We start from the raw sequence: 15,396 nt of genomic DNA, 5'->3' as shown, positions 1-15,396 counted from the left end.
TTATCTTTTCCTACCAAAGATCGATGGTTCTCTCTGGGCACTCCGGCTTCTTCCATCAATAACAAAGAGCTGCGCAATGAGCGGATGATACTCCCGTCGCCATTTTAGCTCAACTTTATGTTTTAAATGAATTTCTAAAATCAACTAGACATACTGCAAGAACTTCTTAAATAGACCCCCTCCCTAGAAAAAAAAGACATGCACACACAGTGGAACCCGTTGACACAAAATATGAATAAGTTGGCACGATTAAGCCTACAAAACGTCCAAAGTGTCTTTAAGTAAGGGCGTATAAAAACTGACCGCCACAGAATAGCACAGTAGTGCTGAAAGTTGCGTTAAACTCCATTAAATCAATCAATAAAACATCTTTTAAACACCAGTTAAAAAGAATATCGATCATTAAAAAAGATCAAATGGTACAATTTATTCCAGTTACTCATAATTAATGTACTTTTGTCTGCTTGAGTGATTTATGATATTTAAGCTCTATGATATAATGGAGACATACATGTAGTTCTTCTTATCTTAAGTTATCAATCATAATGGCTAAACCAAAAACCACAACAGTGTCCGCACTTCATACAAAATGTGCTTCAAACTTATTCGTGCATTGTATGCCTACTTATTTTTGTTTAAATGTCTTTTTGATCAAGTTAAGCCATTTCAATTGATAATTTATAGTATGTCTTTTTTTGTTGTAATGTTACACTACTGTTTCGGGTTAGGGTGAAGGTTGGCGCTTGTTAAAACGTTTAAACCCGCTGCATTTTTATGCACCTGTCCTAAGTCAGGAGCCCGTTGTTCAGTGGTTGTCGTTTGTTGGTGTGGTTCATAGGTGTTTTCTCATTTCTCGTTTTTCATATAGATTAGACCGTTGGTTTTCCTGTTTGAATTGTTTTACACTAGTCATTTTGGGGCCCTTTATAGCTTGCTGTTCGGGTGAGCCAAGTCTCCTTGTTGAAGGCCGTACTTTGATCTATAGTTGTTAACTTTTTAAATATTGTGACTTGGATGGAGAGTTGTCTCATTGGCACTCATACCACATCTTCTTATTCATATTTAGTCAACGCTTTTACACCCAAATAAAATTGCAAAAAAAAAAGAAGCATTCAATTCTTAGATAATTTTAATACAAAGAAGTTGCAAACGATTCCGTAATTCTGCTTGGCCGAGGCATTCCCGAAGTTAAATTTTATTTCTGTATAAAATTCAAAACTCATGACTGGTGCAATCCGTGAAAACACCAAAACAATGCGGAGGAAAAACAATTTAACTCCTTATTTTATGATTGTAGCGTAAAAATGTAACTATATAAATTAAATGTTTTTGCGCTTGTGCTCAAATGTTTTTCTCTGACAGTTAATGATTTCTTAACCCTAGATCCATTGATTGTTGGATGTGTGCTGATTGACAATTTAGTCTTATATACATGATTTTTTCAATTCATTATTATACTGGCTTTGGACGAACTGTCAGTGACTGCGAGTACTCTCAGATCTGTACTTAGTGTCTTTTTTGTTGTAGGGGTGTATACTAGCCTGCCACGTCCGGTCTGTGGATTTGTTACTTGTTTTTCTGCTTTGTATCGATTTGATGAGTTAAGACCTTTTCAACTGATTTTTATAGTTTGTTCATATGTTGTACTGTTACACTACTGTCCCAGATTAGGGAGAGGTTGGGCGCTTTCTAACAACTTTAAACACGACACATTCTGTATGTGCCTGTCCCAAACCTGTAAATCAGTGGTTGTCGTTTGTTGCTGTATATCAAATTTGTATTTCGTTCATTGTTTTTACATGAATCAGGCCATTAGTTTTCTCGTTTGAATTGTTTCATATTTGTCACTTCGGGGCTTTTTATAGTTAATTATACGGTATGTGTTTTGCTCATTGTTGAAGGCCGTACGGTGACTTATAGCTGTTAACTTGTCTCAATGGCAATTAATAGTATTATACCACACCTTCTTATTTTCAATGACACTTATAATTTAGAGCATTAGTTTTTTTTATGTACGAGCTAATGAAGAGCGTTTTCCATGGCTCTGATCGTTCTAAATAAAGATTAATACACAAAGATTTTTCTCTTTGTACAGTGTATAGTACGCGTGTTGCATGGTGTTTTATTTTATTTTATCAAAATCAGTATTAAACATGTCTTTGAAAGAATAATTCAGAAATGATGTCTGTTCGTGACCGTCGATAACTGTTTACAAAAGTTTATTTTGATTTAAAATCATAAAGAGTTGAAACTTCGAATAAACTTGTTTATCTAAAGTATCACCTACATAATGAATTTATCAAAAGTAATATAATTGATACACACTGTGCGTCAAACTACAGACTTATAATATTTCAAATAATGAAGCAGCTTCTCAGTGAAAGATTTACCACAGCAGCTACTTAAATAGGAAAAGAACTAAGTTAACTTAACAAGGATCATTTTTTACTTGATCAACTTTTTAGCATGTCCTTTCAAAGTAGGAAGCTATCATTCACACAATTGCAAGTTTTAAAAGTTCGAATGAAAGTGTCAACGCCAATGGGACATCTCGGTAATTTAGAGACGTTTTTTCCGTATTGGCTTCCGCATTTTTAACCTTCATATCCTTAGACAAAGTGTACGTAATAAGTATTACATCACGTGTAATTGTCTATTCGTACCTCAAACTTTTAAAACGTATTCCGAGTGCGATAAGGAGTTATGCATTTAAAGTTGCGGGGGAAAATGGGTGGTTATAAATGGACGAATTTAAGCTGGTATATATAGATTACACTGTTCTATACTTAACAAAAATGTTACAATGCCTCTACATAATTCTGTCAGAAATTAAACATCTCTTTTATTTGTCGACTGCTATACTAACGTCATTTATTCAAGTATGTATCGTGATTTATCCAAAAGCATCCGAATTTTAACAAATAAACAATTCAAATACACGGGTCGTTGGTTTTATTAAACACCAGTTAAAAAGTTAAGATTTAATTTTGCGATTACTTTTAAATACTTTCTTTACATTTAAACCTGTAACTTTTGAACACATCAATATGATATGTGTATGCCTGACTGCTCTAGGTGTACAATGAACCATCTTAAAAAATCCAATTCGGGTATTTATAAACATTATGGCTAGTACTTCCTGGTTGACATAGGTCACAATGTGATGTTGATCTTGCTGCAATGAAGGTTAGTTTATTCTTTTTACTTCATGTAATACTTTTAGAAAACAAAACGAAGAGCCCCAGCCAATCTTAAAGTTGGTTGAAAAACACAACACAAACACATACAAACAGTTACATCTTAAATCATCATTATACTATTATGAAGCAGTAATTAAGATTATTCATATATGATTTTATTAGAGATTTGAAATTTGAATAAGTTGATGTCACAATTGAAATACTTAGTTTCATTTTATTATTTGACGTGTGTTGATGATTACAAAAGAAACTTCAGTTTACTCTATGTATGCCATGGCCATTTAAAAACAGTGTTAGTTTTTGTTGTCTTTTTTACTGATAGCCACAGTGTCATGGCTTAATATATATTTTGGCTTCATGATTTTTCTTTACATTATTTTTTCAACATGACGTCAAAACCTAAATGTATCATGTCTCAGAGCTACTTTTTTATAGAATTTAAAAATTAGAGATTATTCATAAACAAAAATGAAAGAAAGAAAGACATAAAGAGGCTTCACGAAAAAAAAAGTTATTTGAAGTCAATCTTCATATACTTGTTATCTTATATAACAAATAAAACACGTACTACTTCATTTTTGGTTAACAGAAGTCATTTCGTGTTAAAGGATGTTCGCTACTTTTGTTTTTGATTTTTTGTCAGATATTCAGAATCCTCTAGGTTTATCCATGTATTGCCAATAAAAAAACTTGCCCGCTAACCCCTACTTTTCTTTGCATTATTTTATTACATATACATTTTGAAAATTTTATGAAATATAATCCTTGTTATTTTTCATAGTTTTTGAAAGAAAAAAAGGTGTCAATGTTAAATGTAAGAAAACTATAGAGAGAATCTAAAAAAAACAAGGATATCGACCTATCATTTTTTCATTTTTTTTTTAAGTTCCGTTATTTATATACTATCAATTTATATTAGTCTTTTATTAAGTCTCCCAAACGAAGTTTGCGAAGACTTATTGTTTTTGCTCAGTTCTTATTATATTTTATTTTTATTATGGCACCCTCAACGGAGTTGGGGTGACGTATTGTTATTCTACGTTTCTTTTTTTCTTATTTTTTTTCTTCCACTTTTTTTGTCCAGCTTATATCTCGAAATTTTATGAACCAATGTTAATGGAACTATACAATATTGTTAACCAGCATGTGCAGATTTGCAATCGGGGTATGGCATTTTCAAGATGGCCGCCGTTACCATGGAAACAGCAAAAATGTCCGTAAAATCAATATGCTCTAAAGTAAATGAAACTTAACACAAATATTGACTGGCATACGTAGATGTCCCATTGACTTTGGAATTTCCAAAATGGCCGCCGTTACCATAGAAACAGCAAAAATTAAAAAAATTTCTAAATGCTCCAAACTTAATAAAACTTTACAGAAATGATCATAATTAGCATGTGTAGATGTGCTCTTTGACTTTGGAATTTTCAAAATGGCTGCCGTTACCCTGACAATGGGGGAAGGGTGCCATCCGTTATTGCTAGCAATTACAAATCTAGTTCTTCTTCTTCCTCTTCTTCTTTCGAACTTTTGAACTTGTCCGCACCCGTTCTCCAAAACCGTTGGTCAGATTAACTTAGGATTTCACAATATGTTAGACTAACATGACTAGTGGTGCAATCGGGGTTTTGTTTGTGCAATGGGGTTTATAAAGGTGTACTTTGAGGGGCAAAAAGGAAGGAGGGGTTTACTATAGAACCCTAAGGGATTTTATTATTTTTATTTTCAAATGATTTTAACTTGAAAACAGTTAGTGATAGACACAATCTTTATAATTGAAAATGTTCTGAATGAAAAAGCACATTAAATGAATAAAAGTTTAGTCCAAAGGGGTAACCCCACCCCCTTCCATTTGAGAAAGTTCTAATAGCTTGTAATTGGTCAAGATCCCCACCGTTAAACCATACATATTCTGGTTTGTCATGCCAAGATGATTTGAATGATAAACAGGGTTAGTCCCCAGGGGTCATCCCGACCCCCTGCCATTTGAGAAAGTTCTAATATTTTGTAAGTGGTCAGGATCCCCACCCCTAAACCATATATATGCTGGTTTGTCATGCCAAGATGATTTAAATGATATACATGGTAAGACCCAAAGGGTCATCCCCACCCCCTGTTATTTGAATGTGTTCAAATATCTTGTTAATGGTCGAGATCCCCACCCCTAAATCATTTATATTCCTGTTTGTCATGTCATGAAGATTTGAATGATATATAGGAGAGGTCCAGAGGGGTTCCCCCACCCCCATTTGTTATAATATCTTGTAATTGGTCAAGATCCCCACCCCTAAACCATATATATTCCTGTTCGTCATGTTCCAAAGATTTTATTAATATATAGGGTCAGTCCCCAGGGGTTCCCCCCACCCATAATGTTCTAATGTCTTGTAAATTGTCAAGATCCCCACCACTAAACCATACATATTCCTGATCGTCATGTCAAAAAGATTTGAATGACATATAGGGTCAGTCTCAAGGGGTTCCCCCACCCCAAATGTTCTAATATCTTGTAAATGGTCGAGATCCCCACCCCTAAACTATATATATTCCTGTTCGTCATTTCACAAAATTTGAATGACATACAGGGTCAGTCCCTTGGCGTAAGCATATCACTTTACCGGACCAAACCAATTTGTACTGGACTTTGCCCAATGTCAGGCGACCATGGGAATGACGAATTATGGGAGCTTCGTTTGGGAGACTTCGTAACAGCATCCTGTTACAATCATTTCTTGTTAATCTTGTTATTTACAAACAGAGGAGCGAACATCCTTAAAATGCACAATTCTATAAAAAATCTTCATCAGCATTGTGTACCACTGATTACAAAATTGATTATGTGGATAATGTATTAACAAATGTGTTTAAAACATCTTATAATTATGTTATTATGACTCTTAGAAATTCAAATAAAAGTAATAGGAGAGAGAGAGAGAGAGAGAGATAGAGAGAGAGAGATTATCCGTTGATTTCATCGCTTTCATGAAGTTTTAAAAGAGAACGGTATACTTTGGTGTCCCATAACAGATTTTTTACCAGCTAGCAAACAACATGTATGTGTATGTCCGGAAAAAAAACGTATACAACGCACATCATAGACAACTAAATACAAAGTAATACGAACCCCATCCCGAGTATCATCTTATGGGTACGGGTAAGCAGATCCTGTTGAACATGTGACACCCTTCATGTAAGTACAGACCCGGTGATTAGTCTAATTCGGAAGGTCACATTCGAGGAAAAGAGGATTGCGGTAAAGACATTTGAAACATATTTGTCTTTGAAACAGTTACTTCATAACGGTCAACCAACTCGTGGTGACGGTTGTAAAATTTTTCAACGCTTGTAATTTTTTGTTTAATAGCTTCCCTGTATGCAATAATCCTCTATGAAGGAAATTATGATAGGTAGTGAAAGCTCAGTTATATCGTATCAACTCCATGTTGCTAGCGCTACTGGAATGATGCTACATAGAAGTAGAAAGTTCACTATTGGGAAGCTAATGTCATCTTTTGTATCTTAAAGTTTAACTCAACCAACCCTCATTGTAACTTTCTAGATGTAAGTCAAGTTTCGAATTGATAAGTTATATGAATATTTCCAATGGTTTGCAAAGATGTCTTTCAGAAATTGTTTCAAATTCATTAAATATCTATTTAATTATAGAATGCAACATAAGCTGTGAAGCTGTAAGTTTATCTAATTGCTTTGGTTAAAGACTTAAGCTAGTAGCTACTTTTAACAGCCAATCAAAATAGCAGCCACTTTTAGCAGTCAATCAAACTAGCAGCCACTTTTTTTTTCTAGCAGCCAAATATATGATATGTTTAGAACCAAAAAAACAGTACAAGACTCAAACGTTCCGAAAATCTAAAAATCTCAGCTTGAAATGGTAGCACAGTCATCCTTTGACAGAGGAAATCGACATTTTCACGCCTTGTCATGATTGTCATAAAATGACAATCGATGTTATATACCAATGATGCCAGTATCCACTTTTTCGGAGGCCACTGCCTGTTAAATACAAACAATATTGTATATAGAAATAAGAAGATGTGGTATGAGTGCCAATGAGACAACTCTCCATCCAAGTCACAATGTGTAAAGGTAAACAATTAGGGAGCAACCATTTAAATTCAAGGGGGGGGGGGGGGGGGGTTATGGTTTTTTGTCCGAGTCAGAATGTTTTTATTTGGTTTTTCCACGCTATCAATCAAATTATTTTTTTCAAAATTTAACACTATAAGGTATGGGGGAAATCTGGATTCAGAATATTTTTTTTTGTCATCTGCTTGACCGCAATATTTTTTTTTCATCAAATCGGGCATCAGAATATATTTTTTAGGACCCCCACCCCCCCTTGAAGTTAAATGGTCGTTCCCTTATAGGTCAAAGTACGACCTTCAACACGGAGCCTTGCAATTGGCTCACATCGAACAGCAAGCTATGTGCATTTTTAAATCCGTTTTCCTTTTTTCTCTCGATTCTTTAATCCTTAAGATTGGAGGTACAGAAACAATGTAAGGATAGAAAATTAAATAATCTAGGTCAACTACTATGATTATTTAAGTAATTGTTATGAACAGCGTTTTATATATATTTTCATTCAACTGAATATGAGAAGTGCAAAGTACGACATGGAAACTACATAAGACTTTCCTTACACTCGGCATCCTGAAATATCTCGTATTTCGGTTAAAACCATTTTTAATATCATATCCACTTCTCTATACGTGAAATGAAATCATTTGAAAATACTTGTTGGGTAATTCTATTTTTTAATGTGAACAAGTAGTCCTTCCAATGAAAATCTTACGTGGACTATTTTGTCTAAATTTATAAATCATGCAACATTACCATTTTTTTTTTATCTTAACTTGAAATGAGTTAGGCCAGGGCTGATATGCATAAAACTACTTAAGTAATAATTTGTTCCGAACGGACGAATTTTTCTGCATGTCCTACTATAAATTAGTACTACGATTGGATATATCTTAACTTAAGTGGTTTTATGCATATCAGCTTTGGTTCATAATTTTGCCGTAGGGACAAGCCGAATAGTTCCGAAATTGTAATTGATATTGATAAATTGACAATGTTGCATGCCGTATCAATTTAGACAAAATATAGTCCACATTGAAAAACAGATTCACACAACATGTAGATCCAAATATTTTCATTTCATGTATACGAAGAAGATTTTACTTAAATATGGGATATTTGAGGATACCAAGGGTATGAAAAGCCTGTATGTAGTTTTTCCGACAAACACGCACTGAATCTGTTTTTTTTTCAATGAAAATATATCATTTACAACAATTCAGAATAACATAATTCATTGTAACTTATTCAAATCAAGTAATATTAGTTCCACAGTTATACATGCTGTGTGAATCTGTGTGAAGTAATATTAGTTACACAGTGTGCTTAGCCTAGTGACCTATTACGATACATATGGGGTCATATGGAAGATACTGACCCCATATATATCGTACTAGGTCACTAGCACACGGTGTAACGAATTTACTTCACTTATCTTAACTTAAACATGTGGCATTTAGACTAGTGGCCTATGATAGTGATCAAGTCTTCAATATTAAAAACATACTTCCATTGGTCTATACAAAAACAAATGCCAACAATAACAACTTGTTAGCTTTTAGTGTGTTTTCTGCATTTATTTCAATCGTTCATCATCAATTTCTTCATACGGCGTGTTCTGTACAGGTATGATCCTCCGTTATATATCGGAGCACTCCCACTTTGGATATAGGTTTTACACTTAATAAACAAATATTTACAAGGATATTTACATAATGTGAAAGGGTGCTTAAATTTACACTTTGTAAATATCCTTGTAAATATTTGTTTAGTGTCAAACCTTGGCTATTATATCTTAGTGGGAGTGTTGTTTTATAAAGGGACGTAACATCACTACTTACCGTGTATCAAAATAACCCACGCATAAGAACCCCATATTAAATATACACGGTCTACACGCGGTCGTTTTTGAACCAATGATATTCCTAGAAATGTATAGGAGATTATTAGATAGGACAATTATGGTAGTTGTACTTAGATCATTTCATCATTTTTTACATTGATTCTGTTCCTCCTAATCTTAAACAATAAAAAATAAGAAAAAGAATGGAATCATTGGTATAAAAAACGTATAAATATATACTATCTTATCAGAATCACGACAAGACGTGAAAATGTCGAATTCCACTAACAAAGGAGGTGCTATCATATTTAGCTAACATTTTGAGATTTTTGGAACGTTTGAGTCATATACAGATTTTTGTTTTGTTTTTAGACATAATTACATGTATAATAAAAATTGGCTGCTGGAAAAAGTGGCTGCTATCTTGATTGTCTGCTAAAAGTGGCTGTCAGCTTGAGTATGGTATATTATATTCATATACATCATTTAATAAAAAGAAAATCTGATAATTTTAAAATAAATGATTTAAAAATCTTTGTTTCAGATGATCCAAAATCTGCAACCTTGTGTATTTTTGATAATCATACAGACCTTTTTTGTGACAGTAACAGCACAGCGTAAGTATCTGCATACTTGACTATATTTACCAATTGTAACAACAATCTATTACAAACTGAATGAAATAACGATATTTTTCTGAACTTAATACGTTAATTTATCAAGAGAACCGTTTGTGGTGACAGGAGACAAATCGGTTGGAAAGTACTTAGGGGACGACCTTTTAATTCTTAGTTGAGGGCCTGGCAAACTTGATGAGGTCAGAATAGAATATTTATTTCCGACATATAAAGCCTGCCAGATTATTTATTTTCACTCAGAACAGGGCCAGAATATTTGTTTATTGCTCATACACAAATTGATTCAAACGACCGCCCCCCCCCCATACCCCCTCCACCCCCCCCCCCCCAACCCACCCCCATTAGAATCAACTTTTCATCCCCTAAAATAATTAAATAATACAATTTTTGTGATACAGATCACTTTTCTAATATTATACACATACAACACTAGTGTGAAGCTAGCCGTCGATAACAGCCGGCGGTAATATTCATGAGGCGAGCCTTCAATAATATTCATGAGCCATCAATAATATTCATGAGATGACTTGCGTTCGATGAAGTGTTAAACTATCGATTATTATGATAAAATAAAGTTTTTTGTTTATATTTGATATTGCTAGCCTCGTGAATTTTAACGCCGGCTAGCTTCACACTGGTACATACAACAAGCAAATAGAGCGGTCAAAATGAAGTAAAGAATATATATTCAATTGATATGAAAATGTAATAGAATTACATTTAAAGGTGGATTCAGCGTCCAAGGAAAGAGGGGTATTATTATCCAAAATGATAAAATTTCTGGCGAGCGTACATGCGTAGCCAGTCAAATTTTTTCTGGTAAGATTACTATTGAAAATATAATAGCATTACAATTAAGGGTGGAATCAGGGTTCAAGGAAAGAGGGGTATTATTATCCAAAATGATAAATTTCTGGCGAGCGTACATGCGTAGCTTGTCAATTTTTTTCTGGTAAGATTTCATAAACAAAATAATTTTTTCAGGTCAAAAGCAAGGAGGACGACTCTCGAAGTAACCACTGACAATAATTCTGTAACAATGATAACACTTTACAAATTCTGTGTGTCCTGCGAACTTTTTCGAGATTATCTGTAACTAGTGGATACTTTTGTAAATGTAGCAAGCGAAGCGAGCCAAAAATATTTTGAACATTTTGAATATTTGGGGCCAGAACATTTATTTGCATGTGTGATAAGTCAAGACTATTTATTTTCACCTAACTGGGACCAGACATATTATTTCCAAGATCTGGCAGCTCCCCTCAGAATCAAATGGTTGTCCCCTTATGAAAAGTGAGGGTTCACATTGAGTTCCACAATACTAATAATAAGTTTAACCGTTTATGAGTTCGTGTGTTTCGAATCGGAATTACTTTAACCAGAAAAGCTGAAAACCAATTATTTTAAATCAAGGATGTATAAATACACAGAAAAATTATAAGCCAACTAAAAAGGTAACATAAAAAGAATAGTCAAAATCGTTTGAGGTCAATATTGCCAAAGGGATTTGAACCATAATTTATTGAAAATTTCATTAGTTATCAATGGAAAAAAGTGGTGAAGTTTATTTATCTCTTATTTATATTTATATTCCTCCATGCAAATGGCATACGTTTTTATTCACATGTTGATTCCGTCTGAATAACATATATAATTATATAGATTTCTGCGTATCTTATTGAATAATGCATCTATTGTGTGAGTGTTTGACGCGAATTTGTATAAAACGTTTTTACTTCGCTTCACTCCTTATACCAACTTTTATTTAGGCCGGCATTTGCATTTTTTGCTAAACTGCAAAAGTGACCGAAATGACAAGATCTATATACTCAGAATATTTCACAATCCTTTTGAAATAATGTTCCTGAAAGCAAACAATACATGTGTTTCAATTTTTGTTAAAAATCATAACATACAAATATGATTCTCAAATTTTGTGATTTGAAAAAAATAAAAGCTCACTATTTACCGCAAAAAGGACACCGATAATCATTTAGAATAGCGTAATACGCATTATTTAATTCGTTTAAGTCATGTTATTTAAAGAAAATTTGACATTTGGAATCTATCTATATTATACCTTGATATAAGTTGTTTTGGAAATCCTATAAATAAAAACTTATGATGAAAAACATAATTTTTTAATTTTTTAAAATAAAAAATCAAGATTTTACCACATCCTAATTTTCACATGCTGTTTACAACAACAACAACAAAACAATTCAAAGAAGTTCCCTTTGTTTTTAATAAAACAAAACGACAAGGGTCTTTCTTATGTAGATAAAGATATTGTTCATGAAAAATATTAATATCAGATTAGTCAATCTTTACTTATAATACCACAAAAAATGTTGACGGACGAACAGATAGACAGTAATTACATGTACTATAGGAAACCACGGACTAGTCGGAGTGTTTGCGTTACAAAACCAGCCCAAACGGGGTTGAACCATCATAGCCTTACAGTTTTATTCTCCAACAAAAGTGAACCGGAAGAAGTCATGGAGAGTCAGTCTTGTGCTGTAGCAATTACATAACAATTTTCTCATATCTACAAAACAATTTTAATACTCAATAACTTTGAATGATTTTTGCAATGACAAATAAGTGACACCAGATCTTTCACAAACCTTTTCACGATAAAAAAAAGCTACAATAAAATAATTTTGAGAGACTTTTGCAATATTAATATGGAACAACATTTTTCAGAATAGTAATTTAGTCATTCATATTCATATCAGGAAAAAAATCATGTTCGTTTTCATTTTTGAAAGTATTTGAAATGTTGAAGAGCAGTCAGCCTTTTGTAGTTTTGTAAAAACGGTGACCTTTTTAACAAAAAACAAACTCTTAGATACTGATCATATTAATGTTGAGCTATTTTGAGAGAGGGACAGTTATTTTTTTGGCTTTATAATTCAATAAACTAGAATATTACACATGGTGTAGTATTCTTCTTATTCATTGGTTATCATGGTTATTACGTGATTCAAATGGTAATATATTTAAGTATAAGGACGCTATGTTTCTATTCAAATATTTATTGACGGTCAATATTTAAAAATCGCGAACTTCCCTTATATTTCGATTTATCGGTTGTCTATATAGCTATCCCACTAAACTTGTTATACCGTAAATCTGAATTGATTTATCTACACAATGGTGTAAAATACGCCTACCTTTGTTGTCAGAATCATTCGTAGCAGGCCTCCTCAAGTATGTCAACCGTAATTATTTCGTATACCCACAACCAATATAACGGAAGTTCGCGACCGGGTGAAATTTTTCAAAAATGCGAGTTAAGTACCTTGTGTTATATCAAAGTATAATATAGGACATTTTTTTCATAGACAAGTGCCTGTGGCGGTATGAATTTAATCACTGTTGAAACTGTGCGGTGACCTATACTTGCTATCTTCTGCCTCATTTCGTCACTGGAAGAAAGTTGTCGCATTGGCAATAATACCACACTTTCTTATTTTTATATAAATAATTGCTAAGAAAGCAAAAAAAATTAAATATTGATATTTTAGACTGGAAAACAAGACCTATTTATTAGTTGAAAACTGGCTATGGCCTGGCTTTCGACAACTTCGAGTACTCTTACATTGTTTCTTTCTGTCTTTTGTCTTTTACATAGTATTTGTTGTTTGTTTTGACTTAACAACCAATTTGATGAGTCAAGACATTTACAATTGATTTTTACATTTTGTTCTTCTTTTATATTATTGGAACACGACTATCCCATGTGTGGGACAGGATTGAACGCCCATAAATCTTTTAATCGTAACCCATTTTGTATGTGTTGTCCAAACAAAGTCAGATGACTGTCATCCAGCGGCTGTCGTTGGTTGCTGTCTGCCATAATTTCCTGTTTATTGTTGTGCATAAATTAGGCCGTTGTATTTTTTTTTTCTTCTAATGTTTATCATTTTGTATATTCACGGTGTCTTTATATCTTCCTATACGGCATGGGTTTGTCTCATTGTTGAAGTTGTTATGTTGACCTATTATAATTGATAACTTATTCATTAAAGAAAAGTTTTGCTGTTCATTTAATGTATTGCTAAATACGTGCTCGCCGTAAACATTCAAAACCACTAGACTTATAAAAAAGTAAGAAAAACAAAACATAAGTATCGACAAAATGAGACCGTAAACTGTGGATTTAAGGACACCATCCTAAGTTGAAATTCCAAAAGAACATAAAACGTTAACCGATCAATATTTGTTAAGGATTTCCTCTTGATGAAGTGTAATGGGGATATATTCAATTCCTCAATCAATCTCAAACAGATGAAACAAAGAGAAACGGGTAATGTTTGGGGTTTTGTCTGCAGTGACGCCACGATATTTGTCACGGAGTTCCATGTAGATCAAAAACTTAGCAATACTTGGGTCTTTGACCATATATGGAGCACGAGTAGGCCAATTTGATTGTTTTGACCTGATTTGTATCAATGACCTCACAGCCTTAACCTTTTCGGTGAGAGTATCAACGTCTTCATGATCATCTTTCAAGTTTTGCCCATTGCCTACCTTGCAAAATACTCAACGGAATCCATTAGTATTAAAGTTATGTTTACAGTTTACGAGTTATGGATCGAGATATGACGGCCCTTTGGCTAAGAAATGTTGTAGAGAAGTGCTATTGACAATGTTAAGGTCGCTACTTATAACGTTGTCAGCTGGATTATATATGAATTAGGAACTTGCATAGGTGCAACCAGGTGGTTTAGACTTGAAGTCCTCAATATTATGATTCAGCATCATGGTTGTTATAGAAAATTGTGGTTGTAATAGATGTTGTACAGCTTGGTATACGTGTGGAGGAGTAGTGTATTTTTTGGACTATTTGTCGATCTGATTAGTCAAGCCTTTTTCAACTGGTTTGTATAGTTTGTTCTTATACTGTGCTGTTACACCATTGTCCCAGGTTAGGGGAGATTTGGTCGCCCGCAAACACGTTAATCCCACCACATTCTGTATGTGCCTGTCTCAAATCAGGAACCTGTATTCCAGTGGTTGTCTTTTGTAGCTGTATATTACATTTGTTTTTCGTTTTTTTGTTGTTTAAAATAAATAATTCCGCCAGTTTTCACGTTTGAATTATTTTACATTTGTCATGTCAATTGATTTTTACACTTTGTTCTTTTTTTATATTATTGGTACACGACTATACCATTCAATAGACAGGATTGAACGCCCAGAAATGTTTTAAACGTAACAAATTTTGTTGTCCAAACAAAATCAGAAGATTTTCATCCAGTGGATGTCGTTGGTTGCTGTCTGCCATAATTTTTCATTTATTGTTGTGCATAAATTAGGCCGTTGTATTTTTTCTTCTTCTAAGGTTTATCAATTTGTACATTCACAGTGTCTTTATATCTTCCTGTACGGCATGGGTTTGGCTCATTGTTGAAGTTTGTATGTTGACATATTATAATTGATAACTTATTCATTAAAGGAAAATTTTGCTATTCATTGAATGTATTGCTAAAATGTTCTCGCCTTGAACATTCAAAAGCACTAGACTTATAAAAAAGTAAGAAAAACAAAACATAAGTATCGACAAAATGATACATTAAACTGTGGTTTTAAGGACACTCAA

The 15,396-nt window shown here is 33.4% G+C and overlaps 1 protein-coding gene across 3 annotated transcripts in view; it reads left to right on the top strand.

Moving 5' to 3' along the window:
- The first annotated feature begins 3,037 nt into the window (after positions 1-3,037).
- Positions 3,038-15,396, top strand: part of LOC127700039 (receptor-type tyrosine-protein phosphatase T-like) — a 253,165-nt gene continuing 240,806 nt past the window's right edge. For all 3 annotated transcript variants that reach the window (XM_052203485.1, XM_052203493.1, XM_052203503.1), the window contains exons 1-2: positions 3,038-3,186; positions 9,692-9,764. In XM_052203485.1, coding sequence (XP_052059445.1) covers positions 3,181-3,186; positions 9,692-9,764 — 79 coding nt within the window. In that variant the 5' untranslated portion in view covers positions 3,038-3,180. The remainder of the gene's footprint in view (positions 3,187-9,691; positions 9,765-15,396) is intronic.

Source organism: Mytilus californianus, unplaced genomic scaffold, assembly GCF_021869535.1.
Source record: "Mytilus californianus isolate M0D057914Y unplaced genomic scaffold, xbMytCali1.0.p SCAF_1, whole genome shotgun sequence".
In the NCBI taxonomy this organism is placed as follows: Eukaryota; Metazoa; Mollusca; class Bivalvia; order Mytilida; family Mytilidae; genus Mytilus; species Mytilus californianus.
The sequence above is the reverse complement of the archived record's forward strand: the minus strand, read 5'-3'. Positions and strand labels throughout refer to the sequence as shown.